The 21,179-nt window shown below is 32.1% G+C and overlaps 1 protein-coding gene across 5 annotated transcripts in view; it reads left to right on the top strand.

The window, feature by feature from the left end:
• EIF2A (eukaryotic translation initiation factor 2A) overlaps positions 1-20,471 on the top strand; it is a 33,167-nt gene extending 12,696 nt beyond the window's left edge. For 3 of the 5 annotated variants that reach the window (XM_016156482.2, XM_016156480.2, XM_036218997.1), the window contains exons 5-15: positions 642-760; positions 1,730-1,829; positions 2,169-2,251; positions 4,899-4,972; positions 5,107-5,251; positions 5,433-5,549; positions 7,216-7,787; positions 11,207-11,320; positions 17,116-17,247; positions 18,219-18,284; positions 18,913-20,471. In XM_016156482.2, coding sequence (XP_016011968.1) covers positions 642-760; positions 1,730-1,829; positions 2,169-2,251; positions 4,899-4,972; positions 5,107-5,251; positions 5,433-5,549; positions 7,216-7,787; positions 11,207-11,320; positions 17,116-17,247; positions 18,219-18,284; positions 18,913-18,978 — 1,588 coding nt within the window. In that variant the 3' untranslated portion in view covers positions 18,979-20,471. The remainder of the gene's footprint in view (positions 1-641; positions 761-1,729; positions 1,830-2,168; positions 2,252-4,898; positions 4,973-5,106; positions 5,252-5,432; positions 5,550-7,215; positions 7,788-11,206; positions 11,321-17,115; positions 17,248-18,218; positions 18,285-18,912) is intronic. The other 2 variants (XM_016156478.2, XM_036218998.1) reach the window with 1 other exon arrangement.
• Positions 20,472-21,179: the final 708 nt, after the last annotated feature.

Raw genomic sequence — 21,179 nt, 5'->3', positions numbered from 1 at the left:
TAAAATGGAGATGATAATACCCATCTTATACGGCTGTCGCGAGGAGTAAATGAGAAAATGTATATAAAGTTGTTAGACCAGAACGTGGTACGTAGAAAGCATCCAAAAAAATGGAAACTGCTTTTATTAAATAATTGTAATTTTTGTCATTATTATACCACAATAACTCTTATAGTCCTATCTTTCGGAAACTGCTTCAGAAATTATAATAGACATCAAAAATCTCTTTGCTGATTTTCTCAGTTGCTACAGCTTCTATTTATTTAAATTTTATACTTTTGTTTCAGCACCTCTGTTTTCTCTTTCGTTTGATATACCTCAGATTGTTTGTAAGTTAGCTCTGTTCACTTAAAGGCCTGTTGTTTCGTTTTCAGCTGAAGGTGGAGTCAACTGTTGTGTCTTGCTACTAATTCTATATTATTTCTCAACACCAACCTTATTTACAGGTCTTTTGGTAAAATGTACACTTTTTTCCATTAAGGTGTTTATTGGATATTTTTTAGAACTAACCAAAAATTGATTTTTGTAGAAAATGAACTCTTAAGAGTAATCTGTATTTGAAAGGAGGTATGAATGTTTTGGGTAGTGCTTGCTATTATAAAACGTTATTCTGTTGCTGAAGTAATTTCTTTTGAAACCAGAATAAATGTTACCAATGTCACTAACAAGGGACTACTGCACTCCTTCGACCTCCCAAAGGTAGTTTGCCTTGAATTCTCACCAAAAAACACTGTCCTGGCCACGTGGCAGCCTTACACTAGTAAGTACTTTTCAATTATAAAAATATTCTGACATAACCAGTTTAATTCAGTGGGGAAAAAAGAGAGTTTATAACTTTATAAGAAATTAATTAATGTTTATGATAGTAAGTAGTGTGTGAATATTTTTAATCAGATTTATTTTTAATAAATCTTGTATTCCCCAAATGTGATGTACTTTAAGTAATTTCAACATATAGTAAGTTACTGAACAGATCCATCATAAGATAGAGAAAAAGAAAAAGCCAAGGGAAATTTTAGGAAATAAACAACCATTGGATAGAGATCTCAAAAATTAAGAATAGTAGTAACCTATAAAATAATCATTATAAAGGAGGGAGGAAGTACAGTAAGTAGATACAACTTTAAGAAATATATAGTGATATGACAAAGAATAGGAAATGGTGCCTTTTTCTAACACATTTAGAGAGATAATAATATGTTAAGTGAACATTTTATAAAGCTGTGCTTCATAGATGAGTAATAAAATATTGGGAATTGGTATAAGAGTTTATTTTAAAAAACATTTTCGAATGATATGTGGATATTTTTGGGTAAATATGTGATCATAGTTTCTTATTGGGTTATAAACCTGAGTTTATTCATTCAAGAGGCGTAGACTCTAATGAATCTTATAACTATTTTTGTGTATGTGACTTATAGACAAAAGCTTTCATAGTAAGACAGTTTAATTCATTTATCAGCAAACCATGTCAAACCTAATAAACAAGAAATTTCTTAAGTATTCTTAACTCATTTCAGAAATGCTGAACTTTTGCTCATGCAGCTATCGTATTGTCATGGCTTTAGGAATGGACAATTAAATCCATAATTAAAGCTAGTGGGGAAAGTTGATTTCAAGCAACTCTCTTACTTCCTCTTTATAATCTTGTTCAAATTTTTTCTGAGAATGAAATTTTTTGTACTAGTGTTAGGAGACAGTTACTGCAAACATTTTGTTTTTATTGCAGCTTCTAAAGATGGCACAGCTGGGATTCCTAACCTACAACTTTATGATATAAAAACTGGGACATGTTTGAAGTCTTTCATCCAGAAAAAAATGCAAAATTGGTAAGTAAATGCTTTAAAATACTAATTATTTATGAAATATTTTAATATCTTCATTGTATAATATTTGTTTCTTTGGTATTTGTTTAGAAAATAACTTATCAAACCAACACATCTTCAAGGATTTTGTATGTAAGAATGTAATACACTTGATCTTTATTTAGTATTTGAATAAAAATGAACAATATTTTTACATATGGTGACTAAAACTATTAGTAACTGACAACATCATATTATAAGTATTTTTCCTGAAATAGTAAGCAATATCATAAGTTTTAACATGTTAGCATGTGATATAACATTCTGTCTACATTTTTCTTATACTCTTTCTTTTCAATGTAGGTGTCCATCCTGGTCAGAAGATGAAACTGTTTGTGCCCGAAATGTTAACAATGAAGTTCACTTCTTTGAAAACAACAATTTAAGTATGGAAAGATTTATGAAATAATTTTATTATTTACTATAAGTACATATAATTTTTATTGCCTTATGTGGCATCTTAGAGTTCTCCAAAAAACTGTTAATGTATTAATATTAATATATTACTGTATATCAATATGTATGCTGCACATAGTATATATATTACATACATTACATAATATATAACATGTACTATATATAATACATATTATATTAATATATAAGATATAAATAATTATATAAATTCATTTGAATAACAAAAACGCTAGTGAAATTTTATAACACAAAGATATTCTTTTATAATAAGTTTTCTAATAGTTTCTATTAAATTAAGACATTTGAATATCTTTCTGAATTTACTACTGAAAGTTTGTGATACAAATTTTTTGAATGTTTCATTGTGTAGAATTTCAAACATAAAAGTAGACACCTAGTCCTAATAACTATCAACCCATTGCCAGTTCTACTTCATCCATACATCTATTCATGTTCCATCTCTTATTCTGCTACAGCAAATCCTAGAGATCATATAATTTGACCTGTAGATATTTCGGTATGTATCTCTGAAGGTTAGACGTATTAATTTTTTTTTAACTTGGCCAAAAAGACCATTATCAGAGATTATAAAATGCTGATTTAGTGTTTAAATTTCTGATAATTGCAAATGTTATATATGTTTTTTAAAACTCGGGTTCCAAATAAGGTTCTTCACATTGCAAATGACTGATATATCTTTTAAGTTTCTTTTAAGCTATAGGTTCCCACCCCATCTTTTTTCCCCCTTGCAGTTTATTATGTAAACAAGGTTACTTGTCTGGTGTATTTTCCCACAGTTTGAATTTTGCTGTTGTATCCCAGCCTATAATTTAACATGTGCATCTGTCTCCTTTAAGTAGCTAATTTGGATCTAGAGATGGTCAGCTACAGGTTCTTTTTTTTGAGATGACTACATTGTAAGGCAATATTCAGGTCTTTTTTCAAGAAGCATATACTATCTTATTGTCTTTAATTTTGTAAGATTAACTGACATTAATGTTCAATGCCTAGATCCATTATTTCATGGAGTAGTTGCAAATTGGTGATACTCTGATTACCCTCCTCTCTTTTCATTTATTAGCTATGCTACTTCTGTAAAGAAATTCCTCCATCTACTATTTGGTTACCTAGTGGTGCCATTTACATAGGAAAGGCAGGATAAATATTCTTTCCCTTTATCACTTTTCATATAATGAGTTCTTTCTCTAGCAATCTTTACAGCAACCACTTAGTTTCCTTACTTCCCACCCCCATCCTTATGAGCTATGAATTGAAGGATATGCGATGTGTCAATCTATTGCAGTTATTATTGATGCTCAAATTATCCCATCCTTGGTCAATTAGTCTTTAATGACTTTTTTGCTATATGGTAAAACAAGGAGTTCTAGGATTATCGTATTTTCTATATTATCTAGTATCAGCCAATTCTTCATGATACTCTGGTTGCTTTTAGTGGGAAGTAGTATTTGGAGACCACAGTTTGGGTGTAGAGGGTTCTTTTTGCTACTGTGTTGATCACTGTTTCTAGGCCCTTTTTTTCCTGTTTTTTGTTTTTGTTTTTGTTTTTTTTTTATCTTACATCTGTATTTCCTTTTGCTATTACCAGAAATCCTGGTTTCCTGGGGTACCAGAGGTGATAGTTTGAGAATATCACATTCATTTGCTTTCTTCCACATTAACCACACTATTCTTTGAATAGCAATATCAGCAATAATACCACTAACATGATTACTGAAAATAATTTTTAAAAAGTTTTTCAGTTCCTTTTGTCCTTAGAATATCCCATTAGTGAATGTACACTTTTGAATACATTGAAGTAGAATAGGAATTGGTAACTTGATTTACATGTACTAAAGATGGTGCACAAGCTGATTTTGAGCATTATTCACACAATCATTATAGCCATACACTTCATTTTCCCACTTTTGAGACTCATTCCTGCCCCATTAAGTTGGATTCACTTGCATACTTATCTTACTTTCTTCTTCTTGAGCATGCCAAAAGAAGGGGATTGCCAGTTTGGCAATGTTGTATGCTACTTTTGAACAGCTATTGATCTCTGAGTTTGAACAAAGAAAGAGGAATAGCTCTTGATCCCATTAACTAAGAGAGCAGTATTGTTTACAACATGGGTTCTGACTGCCTGACAGAATTAGCATTCAATAAATATCAGCCATCGTTACTCTTGTTGTGATCATCATTATCATGTGATTAGTTACAGAATTTCCATATCCACATTCTACAGTTAGCGGATCATCTTTCTCATCAAATGAGCTCTAAAACTACTTTATTTCATAGGTTGAAGAGAAGAGAACTGACATTTATTGAATACCTACTATGTGCCAAGCACTGCACTCTTAAAAATCAATCCCTAGGAATTAGGTGTATAATCTCATTACTTGCCCAAAGTCACACAGCTAGAAATGACTGAGTAGGAATTCAAGTGTAGGTCTGTCTGTTCAATGCCATGCTTCACTCTGTTGCTCTGCCTCACTTACATGAGATTACAATGAGAAGTATTAGTGTATAATTGCATTAACCTTTTATAATGCATTCAGAATTAAACATATCACTGTTGTTTCTCTTATCAACCTAACACCATTTACTTTTTTTTAGATACAATTGCAAATAAATTGCATTTGCAAAAAATTAATGATTTTGTGTTATCACCTGGACCCCAACCATACAAGGTAATTGCTGTTTTTGTTCATGTGTAATATTTTGAGATTAAACCTTTTCTTAGTCTTTAGTGACTGTAAAACATGTTCATCTTGGTTTATATGCTTCAAAAAATTAAATAATGATTTATGTTCGTGTATCTTAGGTGGCTGTCTATGTTCCAGGAAGTAAGGGCGCACCTTCATTTGTTAGATTATATCAGTACCCCAACTTTGATGGACCTCATGCAGCTTTAGCCAATAAAAGTTTCTTCAAGGCTGATAAGGTTACAATGCTATGGAATAAAAAAGGTATGATAAATGTATTTTCTCATTTTGCGTATCACATATGATTTAGACTTATAATCCTGTGTGTATAGAAAAAAATGCTTATTTAATGAAAATATATGAGTCTGTTACATTTTTTAATATTTTTTTATTACCATTAGATTCATTTGTGTATTAAATCTAATTAAAGTTTTTACTGTTGTAGCTACTGCTGTATTGGTAATAGCTAGTACAGATGTTGACAAGACAGGAGCTTCCTACTATGGGGAACAAACCCTGCACTACATTGCAACCAATGGAGAAAGCGCAGTAGTACAATTACGTAAGTATTTCAGCAGTCTTCCTTTGATAAAAACAATGATGATAAGAAATACTATGCTATAAAGATGATGTTATCTAAATTCTTGATCAAGTGATAAACTTCACGTATTTTATAACCTTTAAGCTAAAGGAATTTACCAACATCAAGCGAGTAGTACAGGAAATGTTAGACTCCTTTAAGAAGAAAAAATGTATCAAAAACATGAATAAAGAATGATAATAACTACATATTTACCAACAAGTACCTCAAATGGAAAAGAATTAAGTGCTCCAACCAAAAGATAGGGTGGCTAAATTGATAAAAATAAATAAATAAAAATAAGACCCCTACATATGTAGCCTATAGGAGATTCACTTCAGATGAAAAGATACACACAGACTAAAAGGAAAGGGATGAAAAAAGATATTGCCTTGATGGACCTAGAAGGTATTATGCTAAATGAAGTTAGTCAGAGAAGGACAAATATCAAATGATTTCATGTACATGTGGAATCTAAAGAACAATAACAACAAAAACGGAAATGAACTCATAGATAGAGTTTTTTTGAGGGCTACTAAATGGGAGGGGGTTTGGGAGGATGGTGAAAAAGGGCAAAGGGATTAAGAAGTACAAATGGATAGTTACAAAATAGACATGGAGATCTAAAGTGTAGCATAAGGAAATAATAATATAATAAATGTGTAAGGGGCAATCACTAGATTTAGCGGGGTGATCACTGAGTTATATAGATCTCTAATCACTATGTTGTACAACTGAAACTAATATATTATTGTATGCCAAGTATAATTGAAAAAATTCATTGACTTGTACAATGTAAATACAAGCAACTAATTGTCTATTATATTGCAATAAAGCCAGAAAACAAAAACTATTGATAGTGTAAATTGGTACAACTTCTTTGAAGGGCATTTTGATGGTATGTTATCAAGTATGTGCACCTTTGAGCAGGCAGTTTCACTCCTACAGATGCAGAACACTCACAGTGGTGTATATGCATCAAGGTTTGTAATGGAATACAGTGCAACTGAAAAAGAATCAAGCCGATCTCAATGTGCTTGTATAGAAAAACCTCCAAGCCAGAGTATTAAATGAAACAACAAAGGTTTAGAACTTTGGGGTTTTGTGTGTATGTATATGTTTAAGAGAGAGTTGCTTAATTTCAACAAAAACATTCTGAGAGGATATGCAAGAGATATAACAGAGGGTTGTCTTTGTATAGAGAGACTTATTCTTGTGGCATGTCTTTATATAGTTTATATTTTTATCAGTATGTGCATATATTACTACCTCTTTCAATAAAAACTAGTTTGTTAATAGTAACTTATGCTGTTAGGAGCGCACATTGCCAAAATGTGAAAGAAGTTCAGGTTTATATAAAATAAAATTGAATGTTAATTCTAATTGAAAAATAAAAATTAAAAAATAAATACCTTTAACACACAAAAAATTAAGGTTCGTTAGGAGTTCTTAAATAAATTTATGATTGTATATTTATCTCCATAATATCTCATATAAATATTTTAATTTCAATCTACCATGACATGTTTGGATTATTTTTGTGGTTATTTTTATTTTTCGATATGTTTAAGTATTGTATAATTATAATTTGTGCTAATAAATATTATATAATTCTTTTGCTAATTTGGGTTTTGTATTCTTTTTCTAGCAAAAAACGGCCCAATTTATGATGTAGTTTGGAATTCTAGTTCTACTGAGTTTTGTGCTGTTTATGGTTTTATGCCCGCCAAAGCGACAATTTTCAACTTGAAATGTGATCCTGTGTTTGACTTTGGAACTGGTCCTCGTAATGCAGCCTACTATAGCCCTCATGGGCATATATTAGTACTAGCTGGATTTGGAAATCTGAGGGGACAAATGGAAGTGTGGGATGTTAAAAACTACAAACTTATTTCAAAACCAGTCGCCTCTGATTCTACATATTTTGCTTGGTGCCCAGACGGCGAGCATATTCTGACAGCTACGTGTGCTCCCAGATTACGTGTTAATAATGGGTTTAAGATTTGGCATTATACTGGCTCTGTCTTGCACAAGTATGATGTGCCATCAAATGCAGAATTATGGCAGGTTTCTTGGCAGCCATTTTTAGATGGAATATTTCCAACAAAAACAATAAGCTACCAAGCAGTTCCAAGTGATGTACCCAATGAAGAACCGAAAGCTGCAACAGCTTATAGACCCCCAGCTTTAAGAAATAAACCAAACACCAATTCTAAACTGGTAAGTAGTTTTACTACTTTGGTAAGAAAAGGCTTTTCAGTGTGTGGAGTTCTCTGGATCTTTTTCACATGTTCTTGTTACTTAGTACCTGATTAGAATATAAAGTCTACAGTAGAATCCATGGAGAACCTGTTGCTGAAAATGGTGAGCAGCTCATATTGCTAGTTGACAAAGTGGTTAATTTAAAGTAAATCACATTTTGCATCTCTGGGAAAGATAGAACTGAGTATGACACACTGGCTTTGTAGCTTGTGGGCTCAAATTCAAATGCCTCTCAGGCTAGGCTGGTAACGCAAGGCCATGGTGACCAGGAGAGAATGGTGAATGGGAGAGATCATACCCTCTTGAAAGACTATAGCAACTACATAACAGTAGCTGATTATTTTATAGGAGATTTTAGGCCCAGTGTGCCAAAATATTTGCTTTTTCAAGACAAAACAAGTCTGGATGCTTATGTGAAATTTCTCAATTTCTAAAACACTCTTGCTCAAACAAAACACATTTGTTTTCCTCAAGCCATCAGTTCCCACCTCTGTTGTAAAGTTATGACTAGAGTATTGGTCAGATTCTTCTTATCTACTTTCAAATGTAATTTCAGAGCTCAGGAGAAAGCTTAATAAATGGCCCGAATTTCTGTGAAGATGTTAAGGAGTATAGCTGCTCTATAAGTCTATTATTAGAAAAGTGGTGGTACAATAGGCGTAAACTGGGACTGTTCCAAGTAAACAAGATATATAGTTACTTAATTATTAGGCACTCAGGGAAGTAAATACTTTTTCAAAGAACAAATATTCTTATGCCTCCCTTGTGCCACTCCTAACCCTCTCAGAAACAAAAACAAAGGAACAACCTTTCCTCTTCCAAAGAATGTAGCAATGGTCTCTGACTTCTTGACTCCATTGAAATGTTTAAACATTTTCGTTGTATTATTTTGTAAATATACATATATATTAAAAATTAAACCCTATTTCTGATGATTATATTAGTTGAGAAAATGAAGTATATTGTAAGTCTTTAGATTTGTCATATATATATATATATATATATATAGAGAGAGAGAGAGAGAGAGAGAGAGAGAGAGAGAGAGAGAGAGAGATTGATTTTCCTTACCTAAGGTAAAATCAGAAGTAACCTTAACTTAGCCTGCTTTTTGAATCTGGGAAAGATAGCACAAGAGGAAGAAATTCTGAATTGGTGTATATCCCCTAGCCATAAAACTAGTTTGTTTTGGTGGAGGGAGGTAGAAACATTAATATTAGAAAGATAATAATTTGAAAATTATGATACAACTCAGTAAGAACTTCTTAAAACCAGCATTTTTTAACATTTAAGATTTCCACTAGGGGGGTGGCTCCATAGTATAGTGGTTGGCACATCTTCTTTACATGCAAAAGGTCCTGGGTTTGCACCCCAGGTAGAGCCAGAGACCATATCCTGGGTGTGCCAGGCCCCCAGTGCATGCCATGAGCACGTGGAAGGAGACGCCCTGCCTTCAGAGATACGGTTCTTAAGGGGAAACGGCAGCATCCATAGGTCAGGGGTGGAAGTGGGGGGTGGGAAGGGGAATTAAAGTGGGGAAGAAGATTTCCACTAAATTTCTGCTTTTGTATGTGACATGGTGATTATACGATCCTAACAAATCATTTTAGTTGAAGTTACCACTAATGAGAAATTTTTTTTGTATCTAATTCCAGAAATTAGGTAAATGACAAAGAAAATACCTTCAAGAACTACTAGAAACAAAGACATTCTAGTCTATAACTTCACAAAGGAAAGAGGGGTTATATAACAGAAGGGAGGAAAAAAGAAGGGATTTTTCCCCTTAAAGAAAAAATTACTTTTTATATATGTAAAAATTCATATATAAATTATACTTAAAGAAGTATTTCTTGGCTTTTCAGAAAACCTTCACTTTTATTATGTGTTTATCAAAACAGTTCCATAATAATTGATATAAATGAAGAAACATTTTATTAATAAGGATGAACGTGTGTACAGTAGACACCTAATACTAAAGCAAGAAAAGCTCATGTTCTATAGCAGTGGCTTTTTTTTTTTTTTTTATCGAAAATGAAAGTCTGTAAGTGGCCATATGATGCCGATAGTATGAAAGAGATTTGTAACTCATCCTTTTTTACATCATTTTTAATTGCTTTGCCATTTTTTGAAATTCTTATGAGTAGAAACTTTCAGCCAAAGCAAGGTACTATAGTGGAGCCCACTATGGAAAGAATTTCAATGTGTAATACAAATGTTCAGTAAATATTATTATATCTTAACTAGTATTATATGCAGTGGGCATAAAAAAGAAGTGGAAGAGGCTTGCACGCCAAATTTGTCTATTCTACAAATGTGGGTTCTTATATATTCCAGTTGCTTCAAGTAGGATATGTACACACATAGAACTTTGATGATCTCAAATAGTTAATACAGCTGCTCAGATAAAGTCACTTTGTGGTTTCTTATTTATTCCTCTGTATCGTAAATGTTTTAGCCCTGCCCATTTCCTCATAGTAGTTTTAAATACAACACAGATATGAGATCTGGTACTCAAGAAACATGAGATCCTTTTGATGTGTTAAGTATGGGAGAGTCTAAGACAGTTAACACTAACACAATAGTAAGACTGAATCAATAAATAGATAATTTGGGGGTTGAGGATGAGAACATTGGTGTTCTACTCTCATCAAATTTCACTCATATAATACAGTGTTATCAATTATAGTCACCATGTTATACAGTAGATCCTCATTGATTCTATACTTAATTCACCCTCTTTCTGTTGTAGAAAATTTATAGATGGTTATCCAATGATGGAAATGATTGTCTATTTTCATTGAATAGTCTGACAAGTTAGTTTTTTTATAGGCCTCTTTATTGTCTTAATCCTGGATTTATAATTATGCAGTTACACCTTCCTATTTGATCTGTTTTCTTACAGTCTGTTTTAGTTTTTATATTTCCTTTTATTTTTAATTTTTTAACCTCCAAGTTTGCAAGTTAAGATCTAGTAAATAATTCTTTGTGCAAAGAAAACAGATGAGGGAACAAGATTTTGGTTGGCAGTAGTCAGATCCAAAAAGGTTGCAGAAAAAGCGATTTTTGATGTATAAGACTCATGTGTCAGTAGTAGTACTAAGAAAAATATTGGCTAAACAAAACTAAAGTAAATTTTGCCAGCTTTTATTTGCCCTCTCCCATTAGATTATTAGCTAATGAAGATCCTCATTAAATCTGTCCTGTCAGTTGAAGTTTGCCTACTCCTAATCTGAGTTTTGAAATATTCTTTGCCAGTGATCTTAAAATAAATTTAATTTAAAATAAGTTTATCCTATACTAACAAAATTGTATAATTTGTTGTATATGTTTTTAAAAACATGGACTCTATTTCAAAATTGTTTATTTTACATTTTCCATAGCATGAGGAAGAACCACCTCAGAATATGAAACCACAACCAGGAAATGATAAGCCGTTATCAAAAACAGCCCTTAAAAATCAAAGGAAACATGAGGCTAAGAAAGCTGCAAAGCAGGTATTTGGGGCACTAATCTCTTCAAAACAAAACAAACAAAAGCTGTTAAATTAGCTTTAAGCCTTAAAGTTTTGTAGTTCTGAAGACTTGACTGATAATTTTATAAAATGTAGTTGGAGTTAGACTTTGTCAGAATGTCTTTGTTTTGTGTTTGCTTATGAATTTTTAAGTATTTCCTGTGTGTATCATAGGGAATCAAGGAAACTGGATCTGACCTTAAAACCTGAAACCCTAATAGGATTATGATGTGTGTTACTTGCTATAGACCTTTTTAATGGAGCCTTTGCGAAGTGGTATAGTTTGCTTTATAGAAAACTTGTGTTTGTTAAGAGAGATCAGAAACTACATGACTATAAAGTCATTTTATCAATCAATATTATGTTACTATAGGAAATTATTCATTTTGGAATCTGAACACCAGAAGTACCCAACAATGTAGTTGATCTAAAATGGTATTTTATATGATTTTTGTAGTTGACAAACCACATCATTATAATTGACAAATTGTATGGCTTGTATAGTGATAGTGAGATCAGCTGGACTGAGACTATCTGGTTAGTGACGCCGTGGTGACTACATATTTGAGAGTCAAGCAATGCAATCTTGCTGGTAATGCTTGAATTTTGACTATTCTAGCTAGCTTATGTGTTTTGGTAAGCAAGTAATTGTTTTAAGGTGTAGAATCGCATATGCAAACATATTCTACTAAAAATCTAGGCTTAAAATATCAGTGTATTCTTTTGTAGTTAATATAGTTTATCTCCAGAAATATCTTTAAATAGCTTTAAATATCACTGAAATGCAAAGGATAACACAAGAATACTGTGAGAAATTATACAACACCAAATTTAATAACTTTGGAAAAAATAGACAAGTTCTTAGAAACATACCGTCTTCTTAGACTGAATCAAGAAGAACTGAAAAATCTAAATAGACCGATCAGCAGTATGGAAATGGAAATCATCAAAAACCTACGAAAAAGAAAAAGTCCAGGACCAGATGGCTTCACCAGTGAATTCTACTAAACATTCAAAGAAAATTTAATTACCTATATTCTCCTCAAACTCTTCTGAAAAAATCGGAGCAATACTTCCTAACTCATTTTACAAGGCCAATATGACTCTGATACCAAAACCTGGTAAAGATAACACAAAAAAAGAAAACTGTACACCAATATCTCATGAACACAGATGCAAAAATCCTAAATAAAATACTAACAAATTGAATACAACAACACATTAAAAAGATTATACAGATGATCAAGTGGGCTTCATCCCAGGGGCACAGGGATGGTTCAACATATGCAAATAAATTAATATGATACACCATATAAACAAAATAAAGAATAAAAATAGGATCATATCAATAGATGCAGAAAAAACATTTGACAAGATACAACATCTATTTATGATTAAAACACTTCATAAAATTGGTATAGAAGGAAAGTACCTCAACATAGTAAAGGCCATATATAACAAATCCTCAGCTAATATACTTAATGATGAAAAACTAAAAACCTTCCCTCTAAGATCAGAAACCGGACAAGGCTGTTGGCTACCACCTCTATTATTCAATATAGTATTGAAAGTCCTAGGAAGACCAGTCAGGCAAGAGAAATAAATGAAAGGCAGTCAAATAGGGAATGAATTGTTACTTTTGTAGATAACATGATTCTCTGTACAGAAAACCCTAAAGACTGTACTAAAATACTATTAGAAATAATAAATACAGTAAAGTTTCAAGATACAAAATCGGTGTTCAAAAATCCATGAATTTTCAGAAAAAGAAATGAAAAAAAAATTCCTTTTGCAATTGCTGCAAAAAGAATAAAATAACCTAGGAATAAACCTAACGAAACATGTGAAGGACCTATACAGTGAAAACTATAAGACATTTTTAAAAGAAATTGAAAATACACAAAGAAATGGGAAGATATTTCGTGTTCTTGCATTGGAAGAATCAACTGAGTTTATGACCTTATTACCTAAAGCATTATACAGATTTAATGCCATCCCCATCAAAATCCCACTGTCATTTTTTAAAGAAATAGAACAAAAAGCCATCAAATTTGTGTAGAAGCACAAAAGACCCCGAATAGCCAAAATCAGCCTGAGAAAAAAGAACAAGGCTGGAGGTATCACTGCCTGATTTCAACTATCCTACAAAGCGACAGTAATTGCACAACATGGCATAGGCAGAAAAACAGAAACACAAGCCAATGGAACAGACTTGAGGGTCTAGAAGTAAACCCATGTTTATATGGACAAATAATTTTCACCAAAGCCCAAACCATACATTGGAAAAAGGAAAGGCTGTTCAATAAATGGTGTAGGGTAAACTGGAAGGCCACCTGCAAAAGAATGAAACTAGACTGGTGTCTATCACTACACACCAAAATTAACTCAAAGTGGATTAAGGACCTGAATATAAGACCTATAACAATAAATTGGATAGAAGAAAACATAGGTACCAATTTCATGGACCTTGGACTTAAAGAGAATTTTATGAATTTGACCTCAAAGGCAAGGGAAGTAGCAACATTAATGAATGGGGCTACCCAAACTAAAAAGCTTCTGCACAACAAAAGATACCATCAACAAGGCAAAGAGATAACCATCGAAATGGGAGAATATATTTGCAAACAACACCTCCAATAGGGCCTACTATCCAAAATATATAAAGAACTGATACAACTCAACAATAAAAAAAAAAATCCAATTAAAAAATGGACAGAGGACCTAACAGTCACTTCTCCCAAGAAGACAGTAAAGTGGCCAACAGATATATGAAAGGCTGCTCAGCTTCACCTGCTATTAGGGAAATGCAAATCAAAACTACAAAGAGATAGTACCTCACACCTGTTAGAATGACCATCATCAACAGGACAAGTAATAAAAAGTGTTGGAGAGGTCGTGGGCCAAAACAAATCCTGCAAATTGTTACAGCCACTATGGAAAACAGAATGGAGGTTCCTCAAAAAACTAAGAATTGACCTACTGTGTGATCCAGCAATCTCTCCACTGGGTATTCACCCCAAAGACTTGAAAACCCATGTCCAAAAAGATATTTGCACACCGATGTTTATAGCAGCATTATTCACAGTGGCCAGGACATGGAAGCAACCAAAGTGTCCTACGGTAGATGATGGGATAAAGAAGATGTGGTATAAATATGCAATGGAATATTAGCCATAAGAAAAGATAAAATACTGTCATTTGCGACAACATCGATGGATCTTGAGATAATCATGCTACAAGCAAAATAAGACAGAAATAGTTGTGATTTCACTCATGGGATATCAAACTGAAAGCAGCAAACAAACATGACAAACAGAGACTCATGGACACGGACTGTGGGTTAGTGGTTACCAGAGGGAAGATAGATAGGAGTAAAAGGGATCCAATATTTGGTGGAATAGAATCTAACTTTTGGTGGTGAACATACAATGCAATATATATATATGACATACTGTTGAATTGTGCACTTGAAACTTATTTGAGTTTATTAATGTCACTCAATAATTTTTAATTCAAAATTAATTCAAAAATTAAATAAAGTCTAAATCAGGAATAAAAAAATTTAGACTTTCTTAAAGAGATCCCTTATTCCTCTTTTGAAAAAACAATCAGTGCTATTAATGTAAAACATAATAATTACAAAAACATCCCCCACCCCATCCCACCCCATACAACCAAGAAATCACCCACATGTATTATTTACTAAAGGTGGCACTATTAATCTATCGTTTATGGAGTTGCGCTTCGCGTGTTTTCCAAGTGAGGGCAAAGGTTTTCTACTTGGAAGAGAATCCTTTCAGTATTCATTTTGAGATGATGGGCTGGAGTTAGTAAAAGTTATGGCTGTGCTGTAGAACAACGGTAAATGGTCCATACAGTATCTCTCCTTGACCACACCTTCTCAACCCTGACTCCTAATTAAGTAACCAAAGGAGTCAGAGGTATGTAATCTAACCAAGTACTGATGATGGTTTTATAAGCTTATCTTATAAGCTTGTCAACTGTACCATAAAGAATTGAAACTAAAAATTTGATCTTACAATGTATGTATCCTTTCCAGAGAATGACCAGAATTCAAGTATAATAATGCAGATATTTTAACTTATTCTTGGCTATTTACAATATAATAGAAAATTAAATTTCATATTTTCCTTAACTTTAATAATTTTTTACATTTATAACATTAACCTTTCTTCCTAGGAGAAAAATATTCTTGACTCCTTACAAAGAATTAAATTAAAAAAATTTTTCTCTGATGTCAGAAGTGAATTTTGATAGGCACACTCTCTTCTTTTATCCACTCTTCTCCTTTAATTTTTTATTATGAAAAATACCAAACTGCATGTTATTAGAACTTACAGTCTCCCTAAGAGTAGAAACAAAATATTTTCTTTCTGAATACTCTGTTAAAATGCTTAGTATTGTATTTGCACATAGATAGTAAGAAATTTACATTTGTTGTGTTGCAGTGTACAACAAAAGTACAACTGACATGACTTTAAAAAGTAAAAGTGGCTCTTAATTTTGTCCTGTCTAAAAACTCTCAGGCAGACATTTTTAGATTTAGAGATCTAGAAGTGATATCTTTTCCATTTCCCCTCTGGGATGTTTTGGGAATTCTGAGTGTTCCATGCAGAACTCTGAGTAAGAGGTTTTGAATTCTATGTATTCTACTGGGAACTCTATGAAGAAGTAGAAACCCTACCTTGAAGCCAATAAAGACTTAAATAACTTCCCCCCTCTTATCAAAACATACATCTTGTCATGATTACAAAAGGAGAGTCCTTTTTTTGCTCTTTAATTTATTTAGCATTTGCAATAAAGCACATATTATACTGGGGGCACAAGTAGAAGAGTGAACAAGGAAACCTCAGGTACAGCCTAATGGGGAATAGTTTCAATAGAGATACATACCACCTGTGCGACTAATCTGGTCTCTTGGGAGGTGGGGAATTTGCTAGGAGGCCTAAGTAAACAAGAGAAGGAAATGCAAAGGCTGGAAAACATGAGTTTTCATCACCTTAGAGGAAATAAAAATGGTTCAGAATCAGTGGTTCCTTGGTTAGGAGGGATGAGCCTTGAAAGGTCATCGGAGGTCAGATCACATTGGGAGTTATTAATATAGTATCTCTTTCAAGGGGAAAAAGATTTCCATGGCACTTAGTTGCAGTGCTAAATTGATCTGATTCTAAATAAAGCTCTATAGGATTTTTCCTATAGCATTATCTATTATACATACTTGATCATACATACTCATTATAATTTTAGAGGACATCACAAGAGTAAACTTCAGATACCTTAATAAGAAAAGCCCTCTTACATTTCCAAAACATTCATATAATGGCATCTCACAAAATATCCAGAAATTTTGAATGCTTGTTGGCTGATACAGAAACCTGGTTTTCTCTACTAAGGTTATTTTATTTCTTTTCATTTGTCATTTTATTATGTTACTAACATAATATATATTTTTAAAATATTATTATTATGTTACTTTAAATTCTGGATCTAGCATAGTGTTCCCTATGACAATTACATAGTAAAAACCTTTTGGGTGTATCATTGTACTGTGATTTTTTTTTTAAGCTGCATTGTACTTATGGGACAATGTAGCATACATTATGAGACTTTCAGTTCAGATCCTTTCTTTATATAAAATGTACTAGAAAGATAGACTCACATTTTGGTTTCTGCATTTTATATACCCAAGCCATTTTGGTTGCAATACTTTAGTGTTTTCATTTTAGAAAATTGAAGTTTTGAAAATATTTCCCGTAGGAAGCAAGAAGTGACAAGAGCCCACCAGATTTGGCACCTACTCCTGCCGCACAGAGCTCAGCACAAAATACTATCTCTCAGTCAACTTCTGGAAACCCTGAGGTGGACAAAAAAATCAAGAACCTAAAGAAGGTGAGACATTTAAATGAAAATCAGATGTATTATTGAAAGAACTACATGGGAATTATGTGAAGAAAGTAATATTTAGATGCCCAAAACAAACATCTTAAGAAGTTTGTCACATTTCTCATTGCTTTCTCACTCTGAAATGCTATAACTTAGGAATGGCACTGATTTAAATTCTATTCACAAATGTTTAATGGCTACTAGTCTTTTTGTTATCGATTTTTGGACTAGTAAGAAATAATATACATTTGTACAGAAATATGGTGAACACTTTTATACTCCGTATTCAGACACTTGTGAGATAGATAGGAACAGATCTTTATCCCAGTTTCAAAGATGAGGAAACATAAACAAAAGAAGTTTATTAACTTGTCAAATTACAAGTTTGTGGAGGTAAAACCAGGTCTCCAGAGCCCTTCCCAGGCTGTACTATAAAGTTTCTTTTAAAGTCAAAGATATCAGTATAGGAAGGTGTTAAAATAAATGGTGAAATTGGTGATATATTTACATACATACATTAAAAGCTTGAAAAATATTTCACTAAATCCCATATTGGTTTTTTTATCAAAGTCAGAGCATACTTATTTATTTTTAATTTTTCAGTTACAGTTGACATTCAATATTATAGTTTCGGGTGTACAGCATAGTGATTAGACATTTATATAACTTACAAAATGATCCCCCCAATAAGTCTGTTACCCACTTGGCACCATACACAGTTACCACAGTATTACTGACTATGCTCCTTATTCTGTACTTTACATTCACCCATACTCTTCACGTCTAATTTTACATTTACTTTTAAAAAGTAGTTTACCTTAGCATTTTAACAGACAATTCCTGATATAAATGTTAGATAATTGATTCTCTTTATTCAGGTTTTACATTCATATGATGTTGTTAATAAGAAAATTTTCACTCTAAAATAACTTATTCTTTCTTCCTCTTTTTTTTTCTCATGTGTTTGATGTTTGCAGAAACTGAAAGCAATTGAACAACTGAAAGAACAAGCAACAGCTGGAAAACAACTAGAAAAAAATCAGGTCTTTTCTGCATTTTTGATTTGGGCTCATAGTCACTACTATCTTTCCTCTTTTTATTATAAGCAATTGTTTAATTGGGTAAAAGAGCACATAGAATTAAAAACTTCTTTTGAAAACCGTATGCCACATATTTTTAAATATTTTTTTAAATATACAGCATATGGTTCCCAAAAGGATGGGGGAGACATGATGTAGATCATGGTGAATGAGAAAGTTACTATTTCTAACAAGCATATTAACGCTATTGCTCCTGAAAATAAAGGCAATTTATTATGTTAGATAAATACAAGATTTTCTTCCTTTCTATATCTCAGGTTGCACTACCCTGTTTGCCCCTTTCCTTCCTCCTTTCCTTAATACTTTTAAGCCCAAGTATAGAATGGAAAATTTACTGGACCTTAAGGAATGCAGTAAGACAGCTTCTGTCCTTTGCCCCTTGATTCATACCAGATAACAAATTAGAACTTGTTTTTAGTCTACAATTTTACCATTTTATCTGTTTACCAATGGATCTGATAAAGTGTCAGAAATACTCTCCCTAAATTTTTCTTCTTCTTTGATATTTTGGCTATAGATCCAATAATTATTTTATTTCCTATTTAATGACTTTGTTTTTTAACTTTTCTAGTTGGAGAAAATTCAAAAAGAGAAAGCCCTCCTCCAGGAGCTGGAAGATTTGGAATTGGGTATTTAAAGGTTCATAGAAAGCAAGTTGGTTACCAAAAATTAGTACAAACACATCTTCTGTTGAGCTCATTAATATATATGGAATATTATATGCCCACATTTAATGTTCATCTATAATTTTAATCATTTATTCAAAGTGCTACATATGTTCGAAATTATTTAATAATGCCTATTAAATTGATTTTTGCATCCTGCATCCTCTATCATGTCAACATATGATATAAAAAAGTGAATTTTCTAGCTAAGCTTTACCGATTGAAAGACAGATGTCATCATTTTTTTAGTAGGAGGCAGTATTTACCATATAAATAAAGACCTTTTAAATTTAGTCAATTTTGACTTTGTTATAAGTTTCTCAAGAAGTCCTTTATTAATTTACAAAGCAAGTTTGGGAAAATTGTCCTTTGAATATATAATATGGTGTTCTTGATCCTAAAATATCAAAACTCTAAAGAAATCCTTAAAAATAAGATTGCAGTAAAATATATTAAATTGTTTATATTGTTTGTATTATTTGAAGTAAAGTTTACTTAGTTCTAAAGTATAGACTTTAAAAATAGAAAATACTAAAATATTTAATTTTGATATTTCAAATAATAAACGTAGTAATCTAAGGATGAGGTAAATATTTTCTAAACATAAACTATGATTGTTTTAGTTGTCTTTTCATATGACCAAAAAAAGATGTAATGATAATCCAAGATACTTGACTATCAAAACTAATTTACATTTGGAGTCTGTTAAAGATTAATTTTTTTCATCAGGTTTACATTTGAAATTATTATTTCATTTGGATTGATAAGTTTTTATTTCCCACCGCTAACATTTAAACTGATAGGTAAAAGAAAATAATCTAGAAACACTTTGAGAGAGACATATAAACAGATAACTGAGTTTACTGATGCCTCAAAGTATCTATAAGATTTGGTAAAGACCTAATGCATTAAAATTGAGTGGTATTTTAAATGTTTTGCATGTGGATTGTGTGTGCATGCATACTCCTGTCCATATAATGGCTTTCAACATTATTTCTGCTAATAGAAATTACTGATGCAGAGAAATTACTTTAACAATATATTTTTTAAATTGTTTTTCTAATAAATGTTAAATAATGCATCCTGAGACGGTGTAATTTTTTTTTTTTTTTGGCTTAGCAGTCTAACAATTTTTTAAACTAATTACTATTTATAACAATTTACAATGGACTTATTAATCATTTTAAAATGTTTATCAGAGGCAGTATCATTGAACCTTTTGTTTTAGTCAGATGCTTTTTAATTGTTCAAGGATGACTGTTCCTACCAAAATTCTTAAACTTTTTGTTTTAGAATTTTATTTTTGTTTCTGTAATGATTTAATCTATTTAATTCTCTATAAATTTCTGAGCACACCGAAGTGTTCTTTGATTACCCATTTTGTTTGTTTTTTATTTTAAATATATTATCCTCTGGGAGTAAAAGTAAGATGATAGAAATAAAACGGAGTGGATGGTGATGAAAATCTGCTTGAAAATGAAATTTTTCTATACACACATACCTATGATAGTTTAATTTATAAATTAGGCACAGTAAGAGATGAACAATAATAAAATGGAGCAATTGTAACTATATTGTAATAAAAGTTATGTGAATGTGGCATGTCTGGCTAGCTTGCTAGCAGGCTGTCACTCTCTCTCTCTCCTTCCCTCTTCTGCCCGTCCCCCTCCCCCCACCCCTGTTGAAACCAATCAGATAACCGAGATAGCTATTCAGTGGCTAACAGGTGGGTGGTAGCATATACAGCGTGGATATGCTGGACAAATGAATGATTCACATCCTAGGCAGGATGGTGTAAGATTTCATCACATTACTCAGAATGCCGTGCAAATGAAAACTTATGAATTGTTCATTTCTGGAATTTTTATTTAAAATTTTTAGACTGCAGTTGACCACAGGTAACTGAAACCATGGAAAGCAAAACTGTGGATAAGGGGGGACTACTGCATTTCTTTGAGTTAGTGAGATACTAGAAAGACAGCTAGGAATATTAAGAATTCTTTAAGTGAGGTTTCAAAACAGTTTCAGGGTTTATCCACTTGTGTAAATACATTAATATTCAGAGCAGAGCAAACTGGCAAGAATTTATAAGTAGTGAAATGACAGGAATGAGTATGACAAACTTGCTGTATTAGTATTTCCAAAATTAAGCGTTTTATTCTGGAAGGAAAGC

Source organism: Rousettus aegyptiacus, unplaced genomic scaffold (genome assembly GCF_014176215.1).
Source record: "Rousettus aegyptiacus isolate mRouAeg1 unplaced genomic scaffold, mRouAeg1.p scaffold_m13_p_4, whole genome shotgun sequence".
In the NCBI taxonomy this organism is placed as follows: Eukaryota; Metazoa; Chordata; class Mammalia; order Chiroptera; family Pteropodidae; genus Rousettus; species Rousettus aegyptiacus.
This window is presented reverse-complemented; position numbering and strand designations above follow the sequence as displayed.